Source organism: Euprymna scolopes, chromosome 26 (assembly GCF_053919585.1).
Source record: "Euprymna scolopes isolate OS-2025 chromosome 26, ASM5391958v1, whole genome shotgun sequence".
Taxonomy (NCBI): Eukaryota; Metazoa; Mollusca; class Cephalopoda; order Sepiida; family Sepiolidae; genus Euprymna; species Euprymna scolopes.
In genome coordinates, this window is record NC_136507.1 from 66,543,360 (window position 1) to 66,562,810 (window position 19,451).

General features: G+C 33.6%; 1 protein-coding gene across 1 annotated transcript in view; it reads left to right on the top strand.

Moving 5' to 3' along the window:
• Positions 1-11,335, top strand: part of LOC145248135 (60S ribosome subunit biogenesis protein NIP7 homolog) — a 45,825-nt gene extending 34,490 nt beyond the window's left edge. Inside the window, exons 4-5 of the mRNA XM_080109950.1 lie at positions 5,798-5,938; positions 11,143-11,335. Coding sequence (XP_079966076.1) covers positions 5,798-5,938; positions 11,143-11,262 — 261 coding nt within the window. The 3' untranslated portion in view covers positions 11,263-11,335. The remainder of the gene's footprint in view (positions 1-5,797; positions 5,939-11,142) is intronic.
• The last annotated feature ends 8,116 nt before the right edge of the window (positions 11,336-19,451 follow it).

Below are 19,451 nucleotides of genomic sequence, written 5' to 3' on the forward strand. Positions count from 1 at the left end.
AAAAACAAATATATAACAAATAAATGTTATCAAAGGCATTTTCCTGGAGCAATTTTCTTTGTTTATATAATGGGTCTGGTAAAAAAAATTTTTTTTATATACGTCTGGTGGATCTGTTTATTAATAAACATATAAATTGATATATTTAATATTTTTTATAATTATAGAATATGAGCTTCAAATTCCACTCCAAAATAACTTCAAATTGTTAATGAAATAAAAATAAAACCGTCTTCAGTAGACAGGCTATGCAAAAAAAGAGAAACTGTTCAGTTTCTCTTTTTACCGGACCCATTATATAAACAAAGAAAATTTCTGCAGGAAAATTCCTACTTCGGACTATTACTTTGTGATGTGGATTACTCAAAATGCAGTTTGGATCATTTTACCACACTGCTATAAAAGACATTCACTTCGGATTTTACCATGCAATTTGGATGTGAATTTTTATATCCTTTTCATTAATTTCCCTTACCCTATGACATTTAAATACTTAAACAACTTTTAATTGTGATTTTTCCGTGTCTCGCAAATAAGGTGTAAACCATTATAACTGTTTGCTAATATTTTCTCCTCTGAAGAGATGGTAGACATCGAAATCCTATAGGATAAGAAGTTATAATATTTCAAATGTATTCTTTATCTTACATAGAATAATTAAAATCTTTTGATTTGAAATTTAAACATTTCACGCTATAAATTTTAAAATTCATTGAATGACTAAAATTTGATTTATTTGCTCTATCTTGTATATCGAGCAATTTTTATTTAGGTGGGATAATACTAATAGAATATTACTGCCAGTAATATTTTGTAAAACTTATAATCACAGGTTTCTATACCAGTTGATTGTTAGATAATTTTATTCTCCAGATTTTATATATATATATATATATACACACATAAAAAATTCATGTATATATATATATATATATACACACATAAAAAATTCATATATATATATATATATATATATACACACACACACATAAAAAATTCATATATACATATATATATATACACACACACATAAAAATCTATTGTAATGATCATATTCCTGTCTGTTTAGTCACAATGTATGTCATATATGACATCATATTAAAAATTAGGTGAGGGGGAAAATAAAAGTAAAGATTCGTGGGCAATGCTTAGGGTCAAACAAATCCAACTTGCCTCCTCCCTTGAGGCTTGCATTCACAAATATCCGTGGGCTTAGAACTAATTTAGCTGATGTTGAAGCATTTCTCCTAACAAATACCCCGGATATCTTAGCACTAAGTGAGACTAACCTACACTCCTCCATCCCCTCTAACTACTTTAACATGCCTGGATATCTCCCACTCTGCCGTAAGGACTCTGACAGACATATGTACGGACTTGGAGCTTACATTCGTAATACCCTTCCCTTGACTAGAGAAACAAACCTAGAAATGCAACACAACATTAGCTACTTTTACTTTCTCTACCGCTCTCCCTCGACCCAAGACTGCACCATAATAAACAAAGTATCTGACAGCATAGACACAGCACTCTCCTTCGACACTAGCGCCCAAGTACATGTATTTGGTGACTTTAATGTCCATCACAAAAACTGGCTTGGATTCTCTACTTATACAGATGCAGCAGGCAGCGCAACTGATAGCTTCTCTGTATCTCACTCCCTATCACAAATTGTTACTTTTCCAACCCGCTTCCCTGATCATGAAGAACAACACGCATCACTATTAGATCTGTTTTTGACCACAGTTCCTGATGATTGTGTAACGAAAGCCGACAGCCCACTTGGGAACACTGATCATGCGGTAATAATGGTTGAAATCGCCCTAAACTCTAGACCCAAAACTGAAGAGCCAGTGCTCAAAACAACGAGATATTATAAAAAGGCTGACTGGGGAGCTATCAGAGATCTTATCAGAGACGCCCCATGGGGAAATATTTTTTCTCTTCCTGCTGAACAGTGTGCAACTGAGACCACTGAATGGTTCAAAACTGCAATCGAAGCGCATGTTCCCATGCGGAAATTCTATAGCAAGCCCCACTCTCCCCAATGGTTTACTTCGACTTGCGCAACTGCCATTGCTCAAAGGCAGCATGCATTCCGCAGGTTTAACCGACATAAGTCCAGTTCAAACAGACAAAAGTACAAAGAAGCTAGAAGTAACGTTAAGAAAGAAATAGCGACAGCTAAGAGGGAATTTACGGAAACCACTAAAAAACGCATCGAAGCACAAAAATTAGGAACTCATGACTTCTGGAAAATCTACAACAGTGTAGTAAATAATGGGCAATCAACAATTCCCCCACTAACCAACAATCATGAGGTTCTTTGCTCAGCAACCGAGAAGGCTAACATGCTTGCCAGTCGGTTTGCCTCCAACTCTACACTGGACCCTCTAAACCACCCCCTACCTGACTTTCCTATGCGGACAGACGCCACGCTAGACGATCTGGAAATCACCCCTGCTCAGGTGCATGCTATCATAAAAAACCTTGACACTTCCAAAGCATGTGGACCCGACCTCATCCCAGCTGTGCTATTAAAAAAGTGCTCAGCCGAAGTAGCTCCAGTTCTCTCCAAACTCTACAACAAATGCCTTAATGAATCTTGCTTTCCGAGCTGTTGGAAAACTGCTTCTGTGGTACCAGTATTCAAGAATTCTGGCGAAAGAAGTGACCCATTAAATTATCGCCTTATTAGCCTCCTCCCACTTTTTGCCAAAATATTTGAGACCTTAATTAACCATGCTCTAGTCCAGCACCTTACAGATGCTAAACTTCTGACCGACCATCAATATGGATTTAGACAAGCCCGTTCCACGGCAGACATCCTCACTGTAATCTCTGAACGCATATACCATTCAATGGACAAAGCGGGAGAGGGCAGAGCGGTAGCTCTAGATATATCTAAGGCTTTTGACAGGGTATGGCATGAGGATCTCCTCAGGAAGATTAGATCTTACGGTATCACTGGTAGAATACTTAACATAATTAAATCCTTCTTAGATAAGAGAAAAATCCAGGTTGTCCTCGACGGTTGTACGTCTAAACAATATAATATAAATGCTGGAGTGCCCCAGGGATCTATCCTTGGTCCTCTGCTGTTCCTGATATTCATAAATGACCTCCCCGACAAAATTGCCTCTAAGATGGGTATATATGCTGATGACACCACACTCTATAGCAGGCACGACAGGAAAACAAATGAACATATATCTAAAGTAATGGCAGAAACACTAGAGGATGACCTCAAATCAGTAGTGGAATGGGGACAAAAATGGATGGTAACGTTCAATGCCACCAAGACAAAACTGGTTTCATTCAATAATTACAAGAAACCTTCTCTACCACCTATAGCAATGGCCAACAACTCTTTAGCTGAGAGTACGTCTTTCAAGCTCCTTGGCCTAACGTTCACAGGAAACATGAGCTGGAACAATTACATCGAGGGCATTGCCAGGGCCGCTGCGAGGAAGGTGGGCTCTCTCTACCGTGCTAGAAAACTTCTAACACCCGAAAGTATCCTGTACCTCTATAAGGCCACTATTCGCCCATGTATGGAGTATTGCTGTCATATTTGGGCCGGTGCATCGGCTACTAGTCTCTCGCTCCTTGACAGGGTTCAAAAGAGAGTCGCAAATCTGATAGGCCCTAAACTGGCATCAAAACTTCAGCCTCTGTCCCATCGTCGAAACATTGCATCCCTCTGCCTGTTCTACAAGTATTATAATGGTGAATGCTCTGAAGAACTGCAAGCACTTGTGCCCCCACGACGTGAACACCCTCGACAGACCCGACAAGCTGCAAAATCCCACCCCCCACACTGTAGAGATCCCTAGATGTAAAAGATCTTTCTACTCCAGTAGTTTCTTCCCCAGAACTGCTAGACTTTGGAATTCCATTCCAGGTCACTGCTTCCCCAACTGTACTGACATGCATAAGTTCATGTGCAACGTGAACCAACATCTCGCTGCCCTAATCCCTACATAGTACCCCAGTAGATGTTTCCCCTGATAGTAGCCCCCTACATTAAAGTGGCAATGTGCCTTGTTTGGGGTGAAAATGTAATAAAAAAAAAAAAAAAAAAAAAAAAAAAGATTATCTAGTATATATGTAAATTTATAATGGATACTGTGCCTAAGACTATTTAGCTGAAATTGTCTTGGGTATAACTTCTTTCTGCAGAGCTAGCGTGGAGAAGACACAAGAGACGTATTGTACTTCCTCTTCATGTTGTTAAAAATGAGGATGAGGTCTTTATGCAGCCGTCTACACTTTAGCGAATACAGGTTGAGGGCTTCTAATGTTGTTTATAGGACTTTGAACGGAGTCCATAGACCATCCACATCACAAATCTCTGAACCTGCTCTAGGTGCTAGATATCCCAGACAAAATAGCAAATCGAGCTTGGATGCTCTTATCCAAAATCGATCGTATCAGATATGTGTAGCTGTAGGAAGATGTCCTTTGTCGTGATGACAAAGGAGCGATAGATGGGAAAGTGCACGCTGTGTGCCTTTTAATGACATCGGCAGTAAAGAAGCAATCGAGCACGAAACTGAAATCCTTGAACTGTGTCATCTCATTCAGAATTAATCACCCAGGTTCGAAATCAAGTAGTGTGTTGGGTGAAGAATCAACAGGTCAGGCCAGTCTGGAGATACTGACTTCATGAGCTAACATGAACTAAACATTGATGTTATTTTTTTTCCTTTGCAAAACTCAATCATGTTCTACAAAAACGTCATTTCCTCTAAAAAGAAAAAAAAAACAACTAAAACCAAACATCACTAATAAATATTTGAAAATATAAAGAACTTGAAACATAAAAACTTTTCCCAAAATATCTGGATTAGGCATTAAATAACCCAAAAAAGGTTTATATGCCAAAAAGAAAAAAGAAGACAAACGAAAGTAACACTTGATGATGTAGGCATTTATGGGGATATTGAAAGTCAGTTCTGAGAAAAAAATTACTTGGACATCATCGGCAAATAGAACATTCTCGGAGATGTTTTCTGGTAGATCATTGATGAACACCCCAAGATTAGCAAGGGAACTAGTACCAAGTCTTGGAGGATGCCACTAACTGCATTAAAAACATCATATAGAAAGCCATGGACTTGCAGCTGAAAAGTACGGCCAGCAAGGACGGTTCTGCCGATCTTGTTGCATGTGGTTGAAAACCATAGATCTGCAGAAAAACAAAAAAAAATCTGTATGGTGTACATACCTGTGATGAAACAAAAATATATTCCATATTGTAAATTGATCAAGTAATTTTATTTTTAAATAGGAAAATCAAATTTTATGAATATCCAAGGAGTGACCGTCTCTCCTGCAGTTTTGAAAAAAAAAAAAAAAAAAAAAAGCAAGGAAGGTAATTCTCATTACTCCATTAAAACTTTTCTTCATATATCTCTTTGAGAATGGGTTAGCTAATCGCCTGAGGCACCTCTATCAGAGAATGTTAATGGGACATTTTTTGCAGGCTAGAGTGCTCCTATTTAGGAGCACTGGTTTTTCGATTCCACTTATTACTGACCCTTGTGTTACATCTTTCTGCTGTGGGAGGGAGATGAATATAATAATACAGATTTGTCTCATTTTTATTTTATTTTTTTCGTATTGGGGGAATTTTTTTTTTTATATTGGGGAATTTTTTTTTCATATTGGGGAATTTTTTTTTCATATTGGGGGAATTCTGGACAAGAACTGATTTGAGCTAAGAAACTTTGTATAAGTTTTTGTTTTCACTTGCATCACCAAAACGACACCATATTTATATTTTTTGTTTCAGTATAAAATCTGGTTAAAGCCGAATGCTGAACAGCAGTTTTTATACGGCAACCATGTGATGAAAGCGGGTCTTGGTCGAATCACAGAAGCAACCCAACAATTTCAAGGTGTCGTCGTCTACAGCATGAGTGATCTGCCCTTGGTAAGTTAAACCTCGTGCTCGCACTTATTTCCTTTTTATATCTCTATCTTTATAAAATTAGCTATGTTCATATTTTTTTTTTTTGCATGGTGCAGAACTACAAATTTACATATGTTAAGGCCTAAAACTTCACCGTTTATTCATTTTCACCAGGATTTGATGTACCCTCTGGGGGACTTTTGGGGCTTAATGGGGGAGAGGGGGTGTTAATTGATGGACTTAGTCATTTTTTTATGCCTCATTTACTGTGCACTCACAGGGGACTATGTAGGCTTCACTTGTTAATCATTAAGTGGGGATTTTCTGTATTATCCTGCAAAACTATTGTTGTGATAGTATTAGTCATAAGTATAAAGCTTTCTACATTTTTTTTTTTTTTTTTTTACACGGTGGTCACCACTTATCAAGGCCCGGAAGCCACTCAGGGATAAGGGTTATTGCAAGTAGAGTACGTTAGTGTGGAGATTTGATGAAGTGTTTACTTAAGGGGACGGTTCATTAGGAATTTGTTAACGTTGGACTTGAAGACATCCAAGTTGTAGTCAGGTGGGAAGCAGGCAGATGGAACAGAGTTCCACAGGCGTGCAGTTCTAAGAAAGAAGCTTTGTTCATGAAATCCACGTTTTGATTTAGGCACAGATATAGAGTGGGGGAAATTTTTCACAGTGGATTCAGCTAAACGGGTGTTTTTCATGAAAGATTGGCGAGGGGGACCAGAGATTAGAGTTCAGACGAGCACCTGCCATGGAAATAACGATAAAACAAGGATAGGCTTGCAACGTCTCTGATGTGGGAGAGAGGTTGCAGGGTAGAGAAAAGGGCATCCCCCACTAAGCCACAAAGTCTATTTTGTACTCTATCAAGGCAGGATAGGCTGTTTTTAGCAGCTCCTGCCCAGATATGGCAGCAGTATTCCATCCTTGGACGTACTTGGCTTTTATATAGATAGAGAATTGCATCAGTAGTGAGATATCTTCTGGATACTTATTGTTTGTATGTTGTATTTTATCTTCATTTTTCATGAAATACTTTTTTTTTTTTTTTTAAGATGCACAATACAGGTAAAGAATTAATGCAGTCTCAATCAGCAGATTGTAGTCGTATTCTTGTGTCAAGACATAAAGATATCCATGAAGAATTCAAAGAAAATTTTATAAAGTGATTCTTGCATCTAATTGTTTGTTCTTATCATGGTTATGAATAGAATGGAACAAATCTTTGTGGCCATATCTTATTAGCACCCCCCCCCCCCTAAAATATAGCAACATAAAAATCTTTGGTCATACCCTTTCAGTATGACAAAAATATAGCAACTTTATTATTCAACTAGTGTGTGTGTGTGGGGAGGGCACCTATTTTTTATTTATTTTTTATTTATTTATTTTTTATATTATATTTTCACCCCAAACAAGGCACATTGCCGCTTTGATGTAGGGGGCTACTATCAGAGACATAAGCTACAGGGGTACTCTGTGGGGAGTTGGGCAGCAAGATGTTGGTTCATGTTACACTTGAACTTCTGCATGTCAGTACAGTTGGCGAAGCAGGAACCCGGAAGGGAATTCCAAAGTCTAGCGGTTCTGGGGAAGAAACTACTGGAGTAGAAGGCTCTCTTACATCTAGGAATCTCTACTGTGAAGAGGTGGGATTTAGCTACTTGTCGGGTTTGTCGGGGCGTATTTACGTCGAGGGGGTACAAGTGCTTGTAGTTCGTCAGAGCATTCACCGTTAAAGTACTTGTAGAACAGGCAGAGGGATGCTACATTTCGTCGATGGGACAGAGGCTAAAGCTTAAATGACAGTTCAGGACCTATCAGGTTGGCGACTCTCTTTTGAACCTTGTTTAGGAGCGAGAGACTAATAGCAGATGCACCAGCCCAAATATGACAACAATACTCCATACATGGGCGAATGGTGGCCTTATAGAGATACAGGATACTTTCGGGCGTTAGTAGCTTTCTAGCACGGTAGAGAGAACCTACCTTCTTCGCAGCCTTGCTGAGTTGTAAAATATGCTTGTTCATGCAGATTTTGCATTTATTATTACAGAGCCAATACTCTGTCAATTATTATTATATTGTACCTAATATATAGTAGTGATGTCAAAAGTTAAAAAAAAAAATGATTTCAGTGTTATCATCTAGAATCAAAACCAAAACACTCCAGCCATGTCTCCTACTGATGCATCTATTGAGATACAGGTAAAAAAGATTCAATATTAAATGAGTTGAATTTTGGCATGCACAGAAAGAAATAAAAATGTTGGAAACGAACATTTTGCATTTCAACTTGCTGACATATGCCTGTATGCGTTATTTATCCATCCAAACGAAAATTTTACTTGTTATAAACTACAATTGGTGTATGATTATTATTGCCTGTTAATTTCAGTGCTATATAACCTGTAGTTTAAGAGTTTATCGATTTACTATTTTATTTATATAGATTATAATTCAATTATTTGTGAAATTATTTAATGTGATTCCCAAACAGCTTGAGTTTGTGGCAAAAGTTAACAACCATATTGAATTTTAAATAAAAGCTGTGCTATGTATTTTAATTTTTATGTAAGAATTTTATTTCAGTAATAAAATAACAATAATCGGGAGTTAACTTCTCCTTTGGTTTTTAAACTTCTTATAAATCGTAATGAAAAAAAACAAACCTTTTTGCAGGTTTAAAAGTTCTCTTTAAACTCAGTTAATAAAAGGATGTTTTACTTGCTTTTTTTTTTCCTGATTCCTAGTTCTCCGCAATATTGAAGATCACTCATAATATCCGTTGATATCTTATATGCTTTTAGGTACTTGTACAGTTTAATCAAGACATAAAAAAAAATGAAAATATCGAAAAAAAAAAAAAAGTTTAAATTGTACGTATCCGTTATGGAATGAAGTTTTCTGGAAAAAAAATTTCACTTAATTTCATCAAGTAGTTTTTGTTTTACAGCGAAAAAACAATTTGTTATACCGAGCAAAAGATTCGATTTTTAGGAAGTAAAGCTAGTAATAAAGATGGGGAGGGAGTGTCGGCGCTTTACATTGAGTTATCTTCCCGTGACGTTTCTAAACTCCAAACAAAAGTTAAGAACAAATCCAAGATGTCTGCCTTTTTTCGGAAATCTTCAGTTCAAAACGGATACGTACAATATAACCTTTTTTTCGATATTTTCATTTTTTAATTCTTCATTAAACTGTACAAGTACCTGTTTTTATATAGAATGATGTGGTTCTCGGTTGATTTACTGTTTCTAACTGTCGGATATATACTCGAGAGTCAAAACAATGAAAAGAATATGCTATTATAGCCGTAATAATAACCTAATTGAGTATGGCCTACGTCAATAGAAGGCCATTCCATTAAAGTCGCTCGACATGTTGACATCTCAGAATAAAGGATAATGGCCACTGTTAGGCAATAAATGAGTATTACGTGGATAGTCATTTTCTGTTTCAATTCTCAAAGCAGTTGCCTAGGGATATAATAAAAAGTGACTGTATTTTCTTTTTCGAAAGATAAAGAATTATTTTACATTTAGACATGTGGAATTAAAACGAGATTTTGGGGGGTGGGGAGAAAATGTTGTAATCAAGTTTTATTTTTTAAAAGTGAATTTAATTATTAATTTCAAAATACATTTGTTAAAAAATATTTTTTAAGAGATTTTTTTTTTTTTTTTTTAATAATACAGCTACCATCTTTTTCCTATGATGTGTCATGATATAGACATCGTGAGCAATGGTTCATGAAAGTCAGTGTGTGATCGCTAAATAGTCAATAAGATTTTGAAATAAATATTTTTTCATCTAATTATTTATTTGACTTCAAAACAAACTGTGTTGCATGTTTACCTCATTGATTTTTTTTTAAACCAACGCATTTCAGGTGAAAACGTTATTACACAAGTTCATGTCATGGCGAAATTAATATACATTCCAAAAATTATGAAAAATGATCCAGTAGATGTGTTGGATGTATTTTTAACAAAATATTAATCACGATTATATTCTGAAATCTCTTGACTTAAAATTGGCTGATCCTTAATTTGTCAGTTTAAATTGAGGGTTATCTCCCTTGTTTCCCATACTGACTTTGTTCCACATAATTAAATATGATAAAATTCTATAATTCGATAAATTCTTTTTTTTACTTGTAACTAGCATGGGTGTCCGGTGTTGGCCGGGTGTTTTGAGGTGTATGCTGAACAAAACAAAAAAAAAACAGTCAATTTTTTTAACTTTGACCCCTATTATGACCCCTTAAAATTTATTGTTTAGGGCTCAAATAAAGTTATTAAGTTAGATCCATGTCCAAGGAATCTATATCTAAAATTTCACGTGTTTAGACCTCAAATTGTTGGAGTTTGGTCGAGTTCTCAAAGGTTAAATCGTTGAATTTTGACCCCTTAACGGGCAAATTTATGGCCCAAAACCGATCACATCGATTTTCCCAAATCTCAGTACTCTGTATATCAAATTTCGAATTTGTAGGCTTAAAATTGACAGAGTTATTGCGTAGGGAAATGTACACAGACACACACAGACACTTTCACTTTTATATATATATATATATATATATATTTATTTACCAGTGGTAAAAAAAAAACCGGACTAAAGTGCTCAATGTGTAGTCAGAGCAGTATATAGGAAATTTATTACTGTGAGTCCAGAATGAGTTTACAAGTTGTTTCAACTAGAGGAAAATCCTCAAAGAGAGGAAAAATCCAACTAGCATCATCAGAATTCATAGATGGACTAAGTTATAAAGTCAAATAAATTTATTTGACTTTATAACTTAGTCCATCTATGAATTCTGATGATGCTAGTTGGATTTTTCCTCTCTTTGAGGATTTTCCTCTAGTTGAAACAACTTGTAAACTCATTCTGGACTCACAGTAATAAATTTCCTATATATATATATATATATATATATATATATTATTTTTCTAGTAGATCATTATTCATAATTTTTTAAATTTATACTAATTTTGCCATAACATGTAAGTACGTAATGTTTGCATCTTAAATTTGTTGGTTTAAATAATCACCAATATAAATAAGCAAGCACTCAAACTGTAAATATACACTTGTTTTTAGCAATGCAGCAATATATATTGTTTGTACGAAAAGAAAACTGAATATTTTAATGAGCATAAGATCAGTATATATGCTCGAGATTAACTTTTTTTTATTTTATCTTTTCAGGGTTTTGGAGTCGCTGCCAAATCAACTCAAGAATGCAGGCATGCAGATCCCATGGCGACAATTGCATTTCACCAAGCAGACATTGGCGAATATTTACGCAATGAGGAAAGGATAACGTGATTTTAAATGATTTCTTTTTTTTTCTTTTCTTTAAAATTAATAAAGAATTATTTTAGAAAAAAAAGGAAAACAAGTTTTATTTTTCTTGCTATTTTTTTCTTTTTTGCTTGTGTAAACTAATGGCTTTTTTTCCAATGTTCTTATATTAAAACAAAACTTATGTCATTTTTGGAGTATGATATTTTTGTTTCATCATGGGTACATTATACAGATTTTTCTTTATTTTTACTTTTTGATATAGGGTGAATTCTGGACAAGAACCTTTTTTTTTTTTTTTTTTATTCTTTAGAAATCTGAAGTGAATCAATGATCTTTCAAATAGAATTTAATTTTGTTGCAAAATACAATTAGATAATTAATGTTAGTATTTCCTAAAAATGCACATTTTTGGTCACCCCCCCGACAGAGGGATTGAATCTAGTAATTCACTTCCGTTCACACTTTTCTCCATAACCACGCTTTAGATTTTTAAAAAATTTTGCACGAACATTAGTTATGGTGAAAGTAAATTTTTCACTCGTAGAGGGCGAGACTGAATGCTTGGCTTATTTGATACAAGATGGAAATTCTGAATTTGTTGCAGTTTTACCTGAAGAACAACATTTTCATTTGCAACATTTTCATTTGAGATATGTTACAACTTCGGTCTATGCCCCCCCCCCCCCCCTTGCAAACATTCACCACAAATACTTGTCTAGCTGTCAATAATTTCCCTTGTCTAAATTGCATGAGCAGAGTTTCTTTTCGAGAACTGTCCATCTGTGGAACACAATACCGTGCGGCTGCTTCCCACTTCACTATAACCTGGTCGTTTTCAAGTCTAATGCAAACAAGTTCTTGTTGAGCCGTCCTCTTAAATAACCTTACTGAAGTTCCACTGTTACTAATCATTACGGTATTGTCTCACCATCCACCCGGCACTCATTAACCTTTATCCTCTAGTGGCTTTGGAGCGTTGATCAGCAGCGGCCACCACCCCTCCACCCAGTGAAAAAAAAAACTCTTGCTGATAGGAAATCTGTAGGATATTGAACGAATAAGAGTGAAACAATTCTTAGATTTTGATTTGCAACATGAGTGGACATATGTTCAGAGTACTTCTTCCTTTTCCCTAGTGGGGGGGGGGGCGTGTTATTAATAATGTGAGATCCTCTACTGAGGTAACTAAAATGGTAAAGAACATAAGAATCCAAATCAAATTTGTTTTCGGTCTACAACTTTTAACTATGAACAAGAGTACAAGAAAAGTCTACATCAAAGTGGCACTGTGTCTTGTTTGGGGTGAAAACATAATAATGAAAAAAAAAAAAAATGCTACTGTTTTTATTAAAGTGAGAGATCAACCGCACTTACAACTATGACGCCCACTGTTAACAACAATGAGAAAGAAAGACATTACAACTGATTGAGCTCGCTAACTATAATGTGTCAAATAGACTTAAGCTGTTTATGTAACAAAATCACTGTCTGCTAGAGACTAAGAATTAGCTGACCACTATAGTGCTATAATTACAAATGATCTCCGAGATGTTTTTGAAAAAAGAGAAACAATTGAGACAACATAACTTTGTGCTTTGTGTCATCGTTTTGTTCGATGCTGATTTTTAGGTGAATAAAGTGAGCAAATTGTTGCAGTTTTCTCAACGGGTGTGGTAGCTGAGATCTATTGTGTAAAGCCTTATAGCTCTTCCTATGAGAGAGAGCTGATGGGGAACTGAAAATCTGGCCGTGACAGGTCCAAATCTGGTTTGTCCCACAGAAACCTATTTATTAAACCTGCACCTTGCGTCTAACCTGAAGAGGAGATAAATAAAATGGCGTGTTTCTTCGTTATTAGAGCGAAAAATTGAAATATTGAATTTTAAGTAAAACTAATGGTATCCACTAGTGATGAGATGATTCTAAAAATTTTCCAGATTCCAATGCTATTCCAGATTCCGATACAATTACTGATTCCAACTCTGCTTCTTTTTAAATTTCTAAAAAAAAATTTATTTTTTTTGGTCACTATAGAACCTTTGTGTAATGTCTGCATATATTTTCTAAATATTTTTTCTCAAATATTTTCTTTGTAATAAATTGAAAATAGTCAAGTTGCATTAGTTCCTTATTGACAAAATGCAATTTCCAAAAAATTGACAATTGACAAAATGCAATTTCAAAAAAATTGACTATTGATATGCAAAACAAAATTATCTAGGAACAATAGTTTACAAAACCGCCTTCCCATTTTAAGAATGAGTTTATAAATAATATAGTTGCTATTTAGAGAGCCATTTTTAACATGAGAAGAAAGGGGCAGGCATACATAGTTTTTACAACTAGCGAGGGGTACCCGGCGTTGCCCGGGTGTTTGGGGGGGGGGGGTTAAAAAAAAAAAAGTAAGTGTGAGGATCGAACCCGAATCGTTGAGGCAAAGTTGTAAATTAAAGTGTGAAAAAAAACAAAAAAAACGTGCGATGTTAACCATTGCCCCACCGCGAGATGCTAACGGAAACACGTTTGAATTTATTTAATTAGTTGGATTTATAGGTGCCCGTTTTAATGAGTTAATGAGGTCAACTGCGGGATAGTATTCATTTACTGCTGAACGCTTTTTTTTTTCCCACCCCCCCAAGATGTTATAGGAAAAAGACTAACCCACATGCGGCGAGCGACAAATATTGAATATTTATCTTCCCAAAATCGAGCAAATTAAATAGACAGGCGAGCTTCGTTGTTAACTGTGAGATATTACGATTTATATGTGATATAAAAAGTTTTAAAAAGTTGTTAAGCGAGCGACCGCTTCTCTGAAAAAAGCCTTTTGTAGACACACAGAAAAAGCGAACACACATACATACATACATACATACATACATACATACATACATTTTCGCTTTTATATTTATAGATGAAAGATGAATTGATCTGTTATGCTACTCTCCATATAAGGTATATGTAGTAGTTTGATTTATTTTACTGAAAAAAGAAAAAAAGATGCAAGCAATAAGTAATACCATTACTACTAATAATAGCAAATTGTTAGATTGATGCCCTCAACTAAAACGCCCATGAAAAGGAGATTTTACTTTAACTAAGTACGTGTGAAGACCTTAAAAATTTAGGAAAAAAAAAAAAAAAACACAATCATTGGAGAATTTAGAGTGGGAGATAAGTTTTGTGTAAAAATTTTATGTAAAATAATCATTGTTTCTTACATTTTAGGGATGTTCATTAATTATTTTGGATTTGTTTTACAATAAACAGAGGTATGAAAAAGTGGTTAAAAAAAACAAAACAAATATTTAACAAATAAATTTTATCAAAGATAAGAGAAGCTACTCTTCTACATCTTCTACATAGCTGAATAAGTTGTTTTTACTTACTTTAAAACGTTTATTCAGTTTGAAAAACAAGTAATGTCTAGTGTTACGTTAGAACAAGAAAAAATAACTACGATTTGACTCTTACATCTTTGAAGTCTCGCTAATGACTTAAAAATAAAACAAAATAGAAACCTACCCAATAAATGACATGCATACAAAACATACATTAAAATGTATGTTCAAATAGGAAACAATATTTAATAAAAGAACATATTAGTAATTAAACTAGCGAGGGGGCGCTTGGCTTCGCTTGGTCATAAAATACACTTAAATATGATATTTTAATTTGTTGAGATTTCATATGTATTATTATAGTCATGATTTCAAAAGTTTAAAAAAAAAAAGTATTTGGGTGCTATCAGCTAGAATCAAAACCGGAAGTATTCAAAGCTGGTGACGTTACCACTGTACCAACATGATACGCATATGAACTGATTAAAAAATAAACTGAGATGAATGTACAAAATGTATGACGATTTTTTTTCTTCAATTTTGATCCCTTAAAATCTATTTCAATCACAAAAGAACATAAAACATCCAATCATTTGAGGCCCCTAGCGCTGCTCTGTGACTTTTAGTTTTGGAAGAGATAGAGTTTGAAAATATGGAGACAGGCAGGCATAGTGAGTTTTCTAAATGAGATTTAATTCATAAAACACATTTCAAATGTCTTTAAAATAGTTTGGAAAATAAACTTAACGTTTTAATTTTAATAACTTTTCAGTCTTTCAGGCCTTTCTCATCAGCGGAAGAACACCAAATGATTTTAATATTATTAATAAAACTAGCGGGGGTACCCGGCGTTGCCCGGTTGTTTGGAGGTTAGGGTGGGGTGGGGGGGGGTCGTAAAGTAAAGAATAAGCAAAGTAATAACCCTGTTTAAATATTTAAAAAAAAAAAAAAAAAAAGATGTTAAACATCTTTAAAAAGTCGGCGAAACGAAAAAAAAACAAACAAACAAAAAAAAAAAAAACAGTGAACAAACGTAAAACTTCTTTAAAAAAGAAAGCGGAAAAATAAAAAGCAAAAATCAGGGGGGGAAAAAAATGATGAACGTGTTCGGAAAAACAAAAAACACATTGCATGAATAGAGAATCAGCAGGAGCTGTTGTACCTTGTCGTATGTTTGTTGTGCTTTAATCTTTTGTGCATAAACAGTAAACTCTATCTTTTTCATGGGTTGACAAGAAAGAAAGAAACAGTTTCAGTTTGTGTGAGAAATGTTTTCTAAAATATAGGTTTGAAACGTTGTGGGAATACAAAACAATCCGTGCAATGTATTCTTGTTTACCAGAACATTTTACCGGTCACGGGTTAGAGTTGGCGAGTCATTTGATATTGCACCTTCAGCGTTCTGCATTGTTGGGAATAAATAATCTGGGTTTGTATTACAATCGACAGAGGTACGAAAAAGTTGTCAAAAAACAAAAAATATAACAACTATATGTTATCAAAGACAAGATAAGTTACTTTTCTACCTAACTGAATAAGTTTTTAGTGTTTTTTATTCAATGTAAAATGTTTATTCAGTTTGAAAAACAAGTAATGTTGAGCACTACGGGAGAACAAGAAAAAAATTGCCGCGATGTCTCTTTACATCATTGAAATCTCGATAATCATTTCAAAATAAGAAATAAAACAAAATGTTTGTAGAAACCCACCCAATAAATGTCACAGTAACATTTATTGGGTGGGGTTTCTGCCACCATTTTGCTTTATTTCTTATTTTGAAGTCATTGTCAAGATTTCAACGACATCACGGCCATTTTTTCTTGTTCTTCGGTAGCACTCAATATTACTCGTTTTTCAAACTAAATAAACATGTTAAATTTAAATAAAAACACTAAAAACTTATCCAGTTAGGTAGAAAAGTAACTTACCTTGCCTTTAATAAGATTTATTTGTTTTTTGACAATTTTTTCCTATCTATGTGGATTGTAATACAAACTCCCAAATTCAAATTTATAACAAATAAATGTTAGCAGAGGCAAGATAAATGACTCTTTTATTTATCTGGAAAAGTTTTTAGTATTTTTTTTTACTCACTTTAAAACGTTTAACCAGTTTGAAAAACATAATGTCGAGCGATATGTGCGAACAAGAAAAATGCCTGCGAATTGACACATTTGATAATGTTAAGTTTTGAGACATTGTGTTGAACAAAGATGGTGGCGTAGTTCAGATCAGTAACCAAGATGGCGACCAAGAATTAAATGCGGTCTGTGACGTAGTAAACGGCGAACTGATTGAATCCAAAATTCAACAATTTTTATAATAATTTTGGGACGTTTTCATTAGTTGTTTAGCACAGCCGTTGGTTATAAAAATGATTGGCGAATCCATTCGTCTCATACCCCCATTAGGAGTCAAAAACATTTTACAGATAATGACTTAAAAATAAAAAAATATACAAAATACTGTTAGAAACCAAACCAATACATGTTACTGTAACATACTCGTTTTGTGTGTTTTAATATATTTAAAGCTTTTATTCAGTTCAAAAAACAAGCAGTGTCGAGTTGGTAAGTTAAACCAGCAATCATTATGGTCAACAAGAACACGCCACCTTTAGAATGTCAATAATAGCTCAAAAGTCCCCAAATAAACAAAATACTGATAGAAACACTAAAAACTTATCCAGTTAGGTAGAAGTAACTTATCTTGCCTTTGATAACATTTATTTGTTATATATTTGTTTCTTGATAACTTTTTCATACCTCTGTGGATTGTAAAACAAACCCAATAATCTCACACATAGTTGACCTCATTTCTTTTTGTCTGCTTTTTTTCATACACACACACACACACACATATATAATTCTGAACAGAAGAAATCTGCAGTTACCTTTTTGTCTGGTCAGAATTATTTTCAAATGGCTGCCATCTTATAAAAGGGACATAACTCAGTATTTGTTCATACAGAGTTACTTAACTTTCAACAGTACAAAAATTTCTCTCCATCTTCTTTCATATGATTAGTTATTTTATTTTTTTTTATACATGTTTGTATGAAAACGCTACGATTAAAAAAAAAAGAATACACACATACATAATTCCGAAGAGAATAAATCTCCATTTATTGATATATCCGTGTTACATATATATATATATATATAAAATTTTAGTAATTCAATAATTTAAAAGTTTTGACGTGAAATGGTTAAATTTCAAATCAAGAAAATTTTTATTATTATATGTAAAACAAAGAATGCATATCAAATTAGTATAGCTCCTTAACCTATAGGTTTTCAATGTCTAACATCTCTTCAGACGAGAAAATCGTAGCAAATATTATGTATATGTATATATATATATATATATATATATATGTCTGATCAAAGACAACAGAAATTTCTTTTCTCTTTTTGTTATTTCTTAATTGTTGACTTGATTCTACGAGCTAAGTTTTGGGTCTCTGATGTCAATTCATGGAATATGAATCCTAGATTTCTTTTTTTGTCCATTTTCAACGCTGTTAATCTTTGTGATCGTCTTCAGGTGTTGTTTTCGTTGTTTTGCTATATTATTGTTGTTAAGAACAAGAGACCTGAAAACTAGTTCGCAGAGCCGAAATAACAATTAAAAAAATTCTACACTTTCAATCAGACATGTATTGATAACAATTTGCTGCCTACATTTCTTTTTATATATATATATATATATGATTATTAAAATATATATATAAAAATATATATATAAAATAAAAATTACAATTAAATTTACCAAAATGATCCAAGATGGTAAAATTAAAGTATATTATAAATATTAAAGAATTAATATTTATAAAGTTATCTCAGGTAGATGTAAAAGCTTGATAAAACCAAATAGGAGATAGAGCTTATAATATGAGCAAACAGTTAAAATAAAAACACTTTGAAATGAGTTAAAAACATATTTAATCTGAAAAGGAAACACACATATATATATATATATATATATATATATATTAGTGATGGGACGATTCCAATATTTTTACTGATTCCGAGCGAAATTCCCGATTCTGATACTTTATAAATCTCTAATTATTTAACTATAAGATTGTTTCTTCTCCGATTTTCGTAAAAACACATGTTAAATATGCAGATATTTTCCTAAATGTCAAAATACACTTGTGGAGAGTGATTCCGATACTATTCTGATTCCGATATTTTATAAATCTGTAAATATTTAACTATAGAATTGTTATTTTCTCCGATTCTGTAAAAAAAAAAAAAAAAACACATGTTAAATATGCAGATATTTTCCTAAATGTCAAAATACACTTGAGTACGAAGATCTATAGATTTTAGCCTTACTGGTATTTTAAAAATCAATAAATATTTATTATTTTATCATTTATTACCAGAAATCGAAGATTTTGGTTTAAACTAAATCAAATAATAAAAAAGACAATTAAAAGAATTGTTTTGGCATTGGAAAATAGGCATCGATTTTTCCGATACCGATACCCCCAAATCTTTCGATTTTTCTGATTCTGATTAATCGTTCCAACACTAATATGTGTGTGTGTGTGTGTGTGTGTGTGTGTGTGACTAATGTTATTTTTTTTTTTATGCGTATTTAGCATTGATGAATGCCCCACTGGTATAAGAATAATAAATCTCTATGCAGAATACTATATATAAAAATATCAATAAACGACTGAAAGAATTGTTATCTTATATAGTAAATAAAATTTAACCTTTTTGAGATGAGCATAAAAAAGAGTGTCTGATTCCAGTGATGATATATATATATATATATAAATACCCATTCACATACACCTTTTACGATAAAGCTAGAACCCAGAATTAGATAGAATCGAGCAATTGCATCGACAAC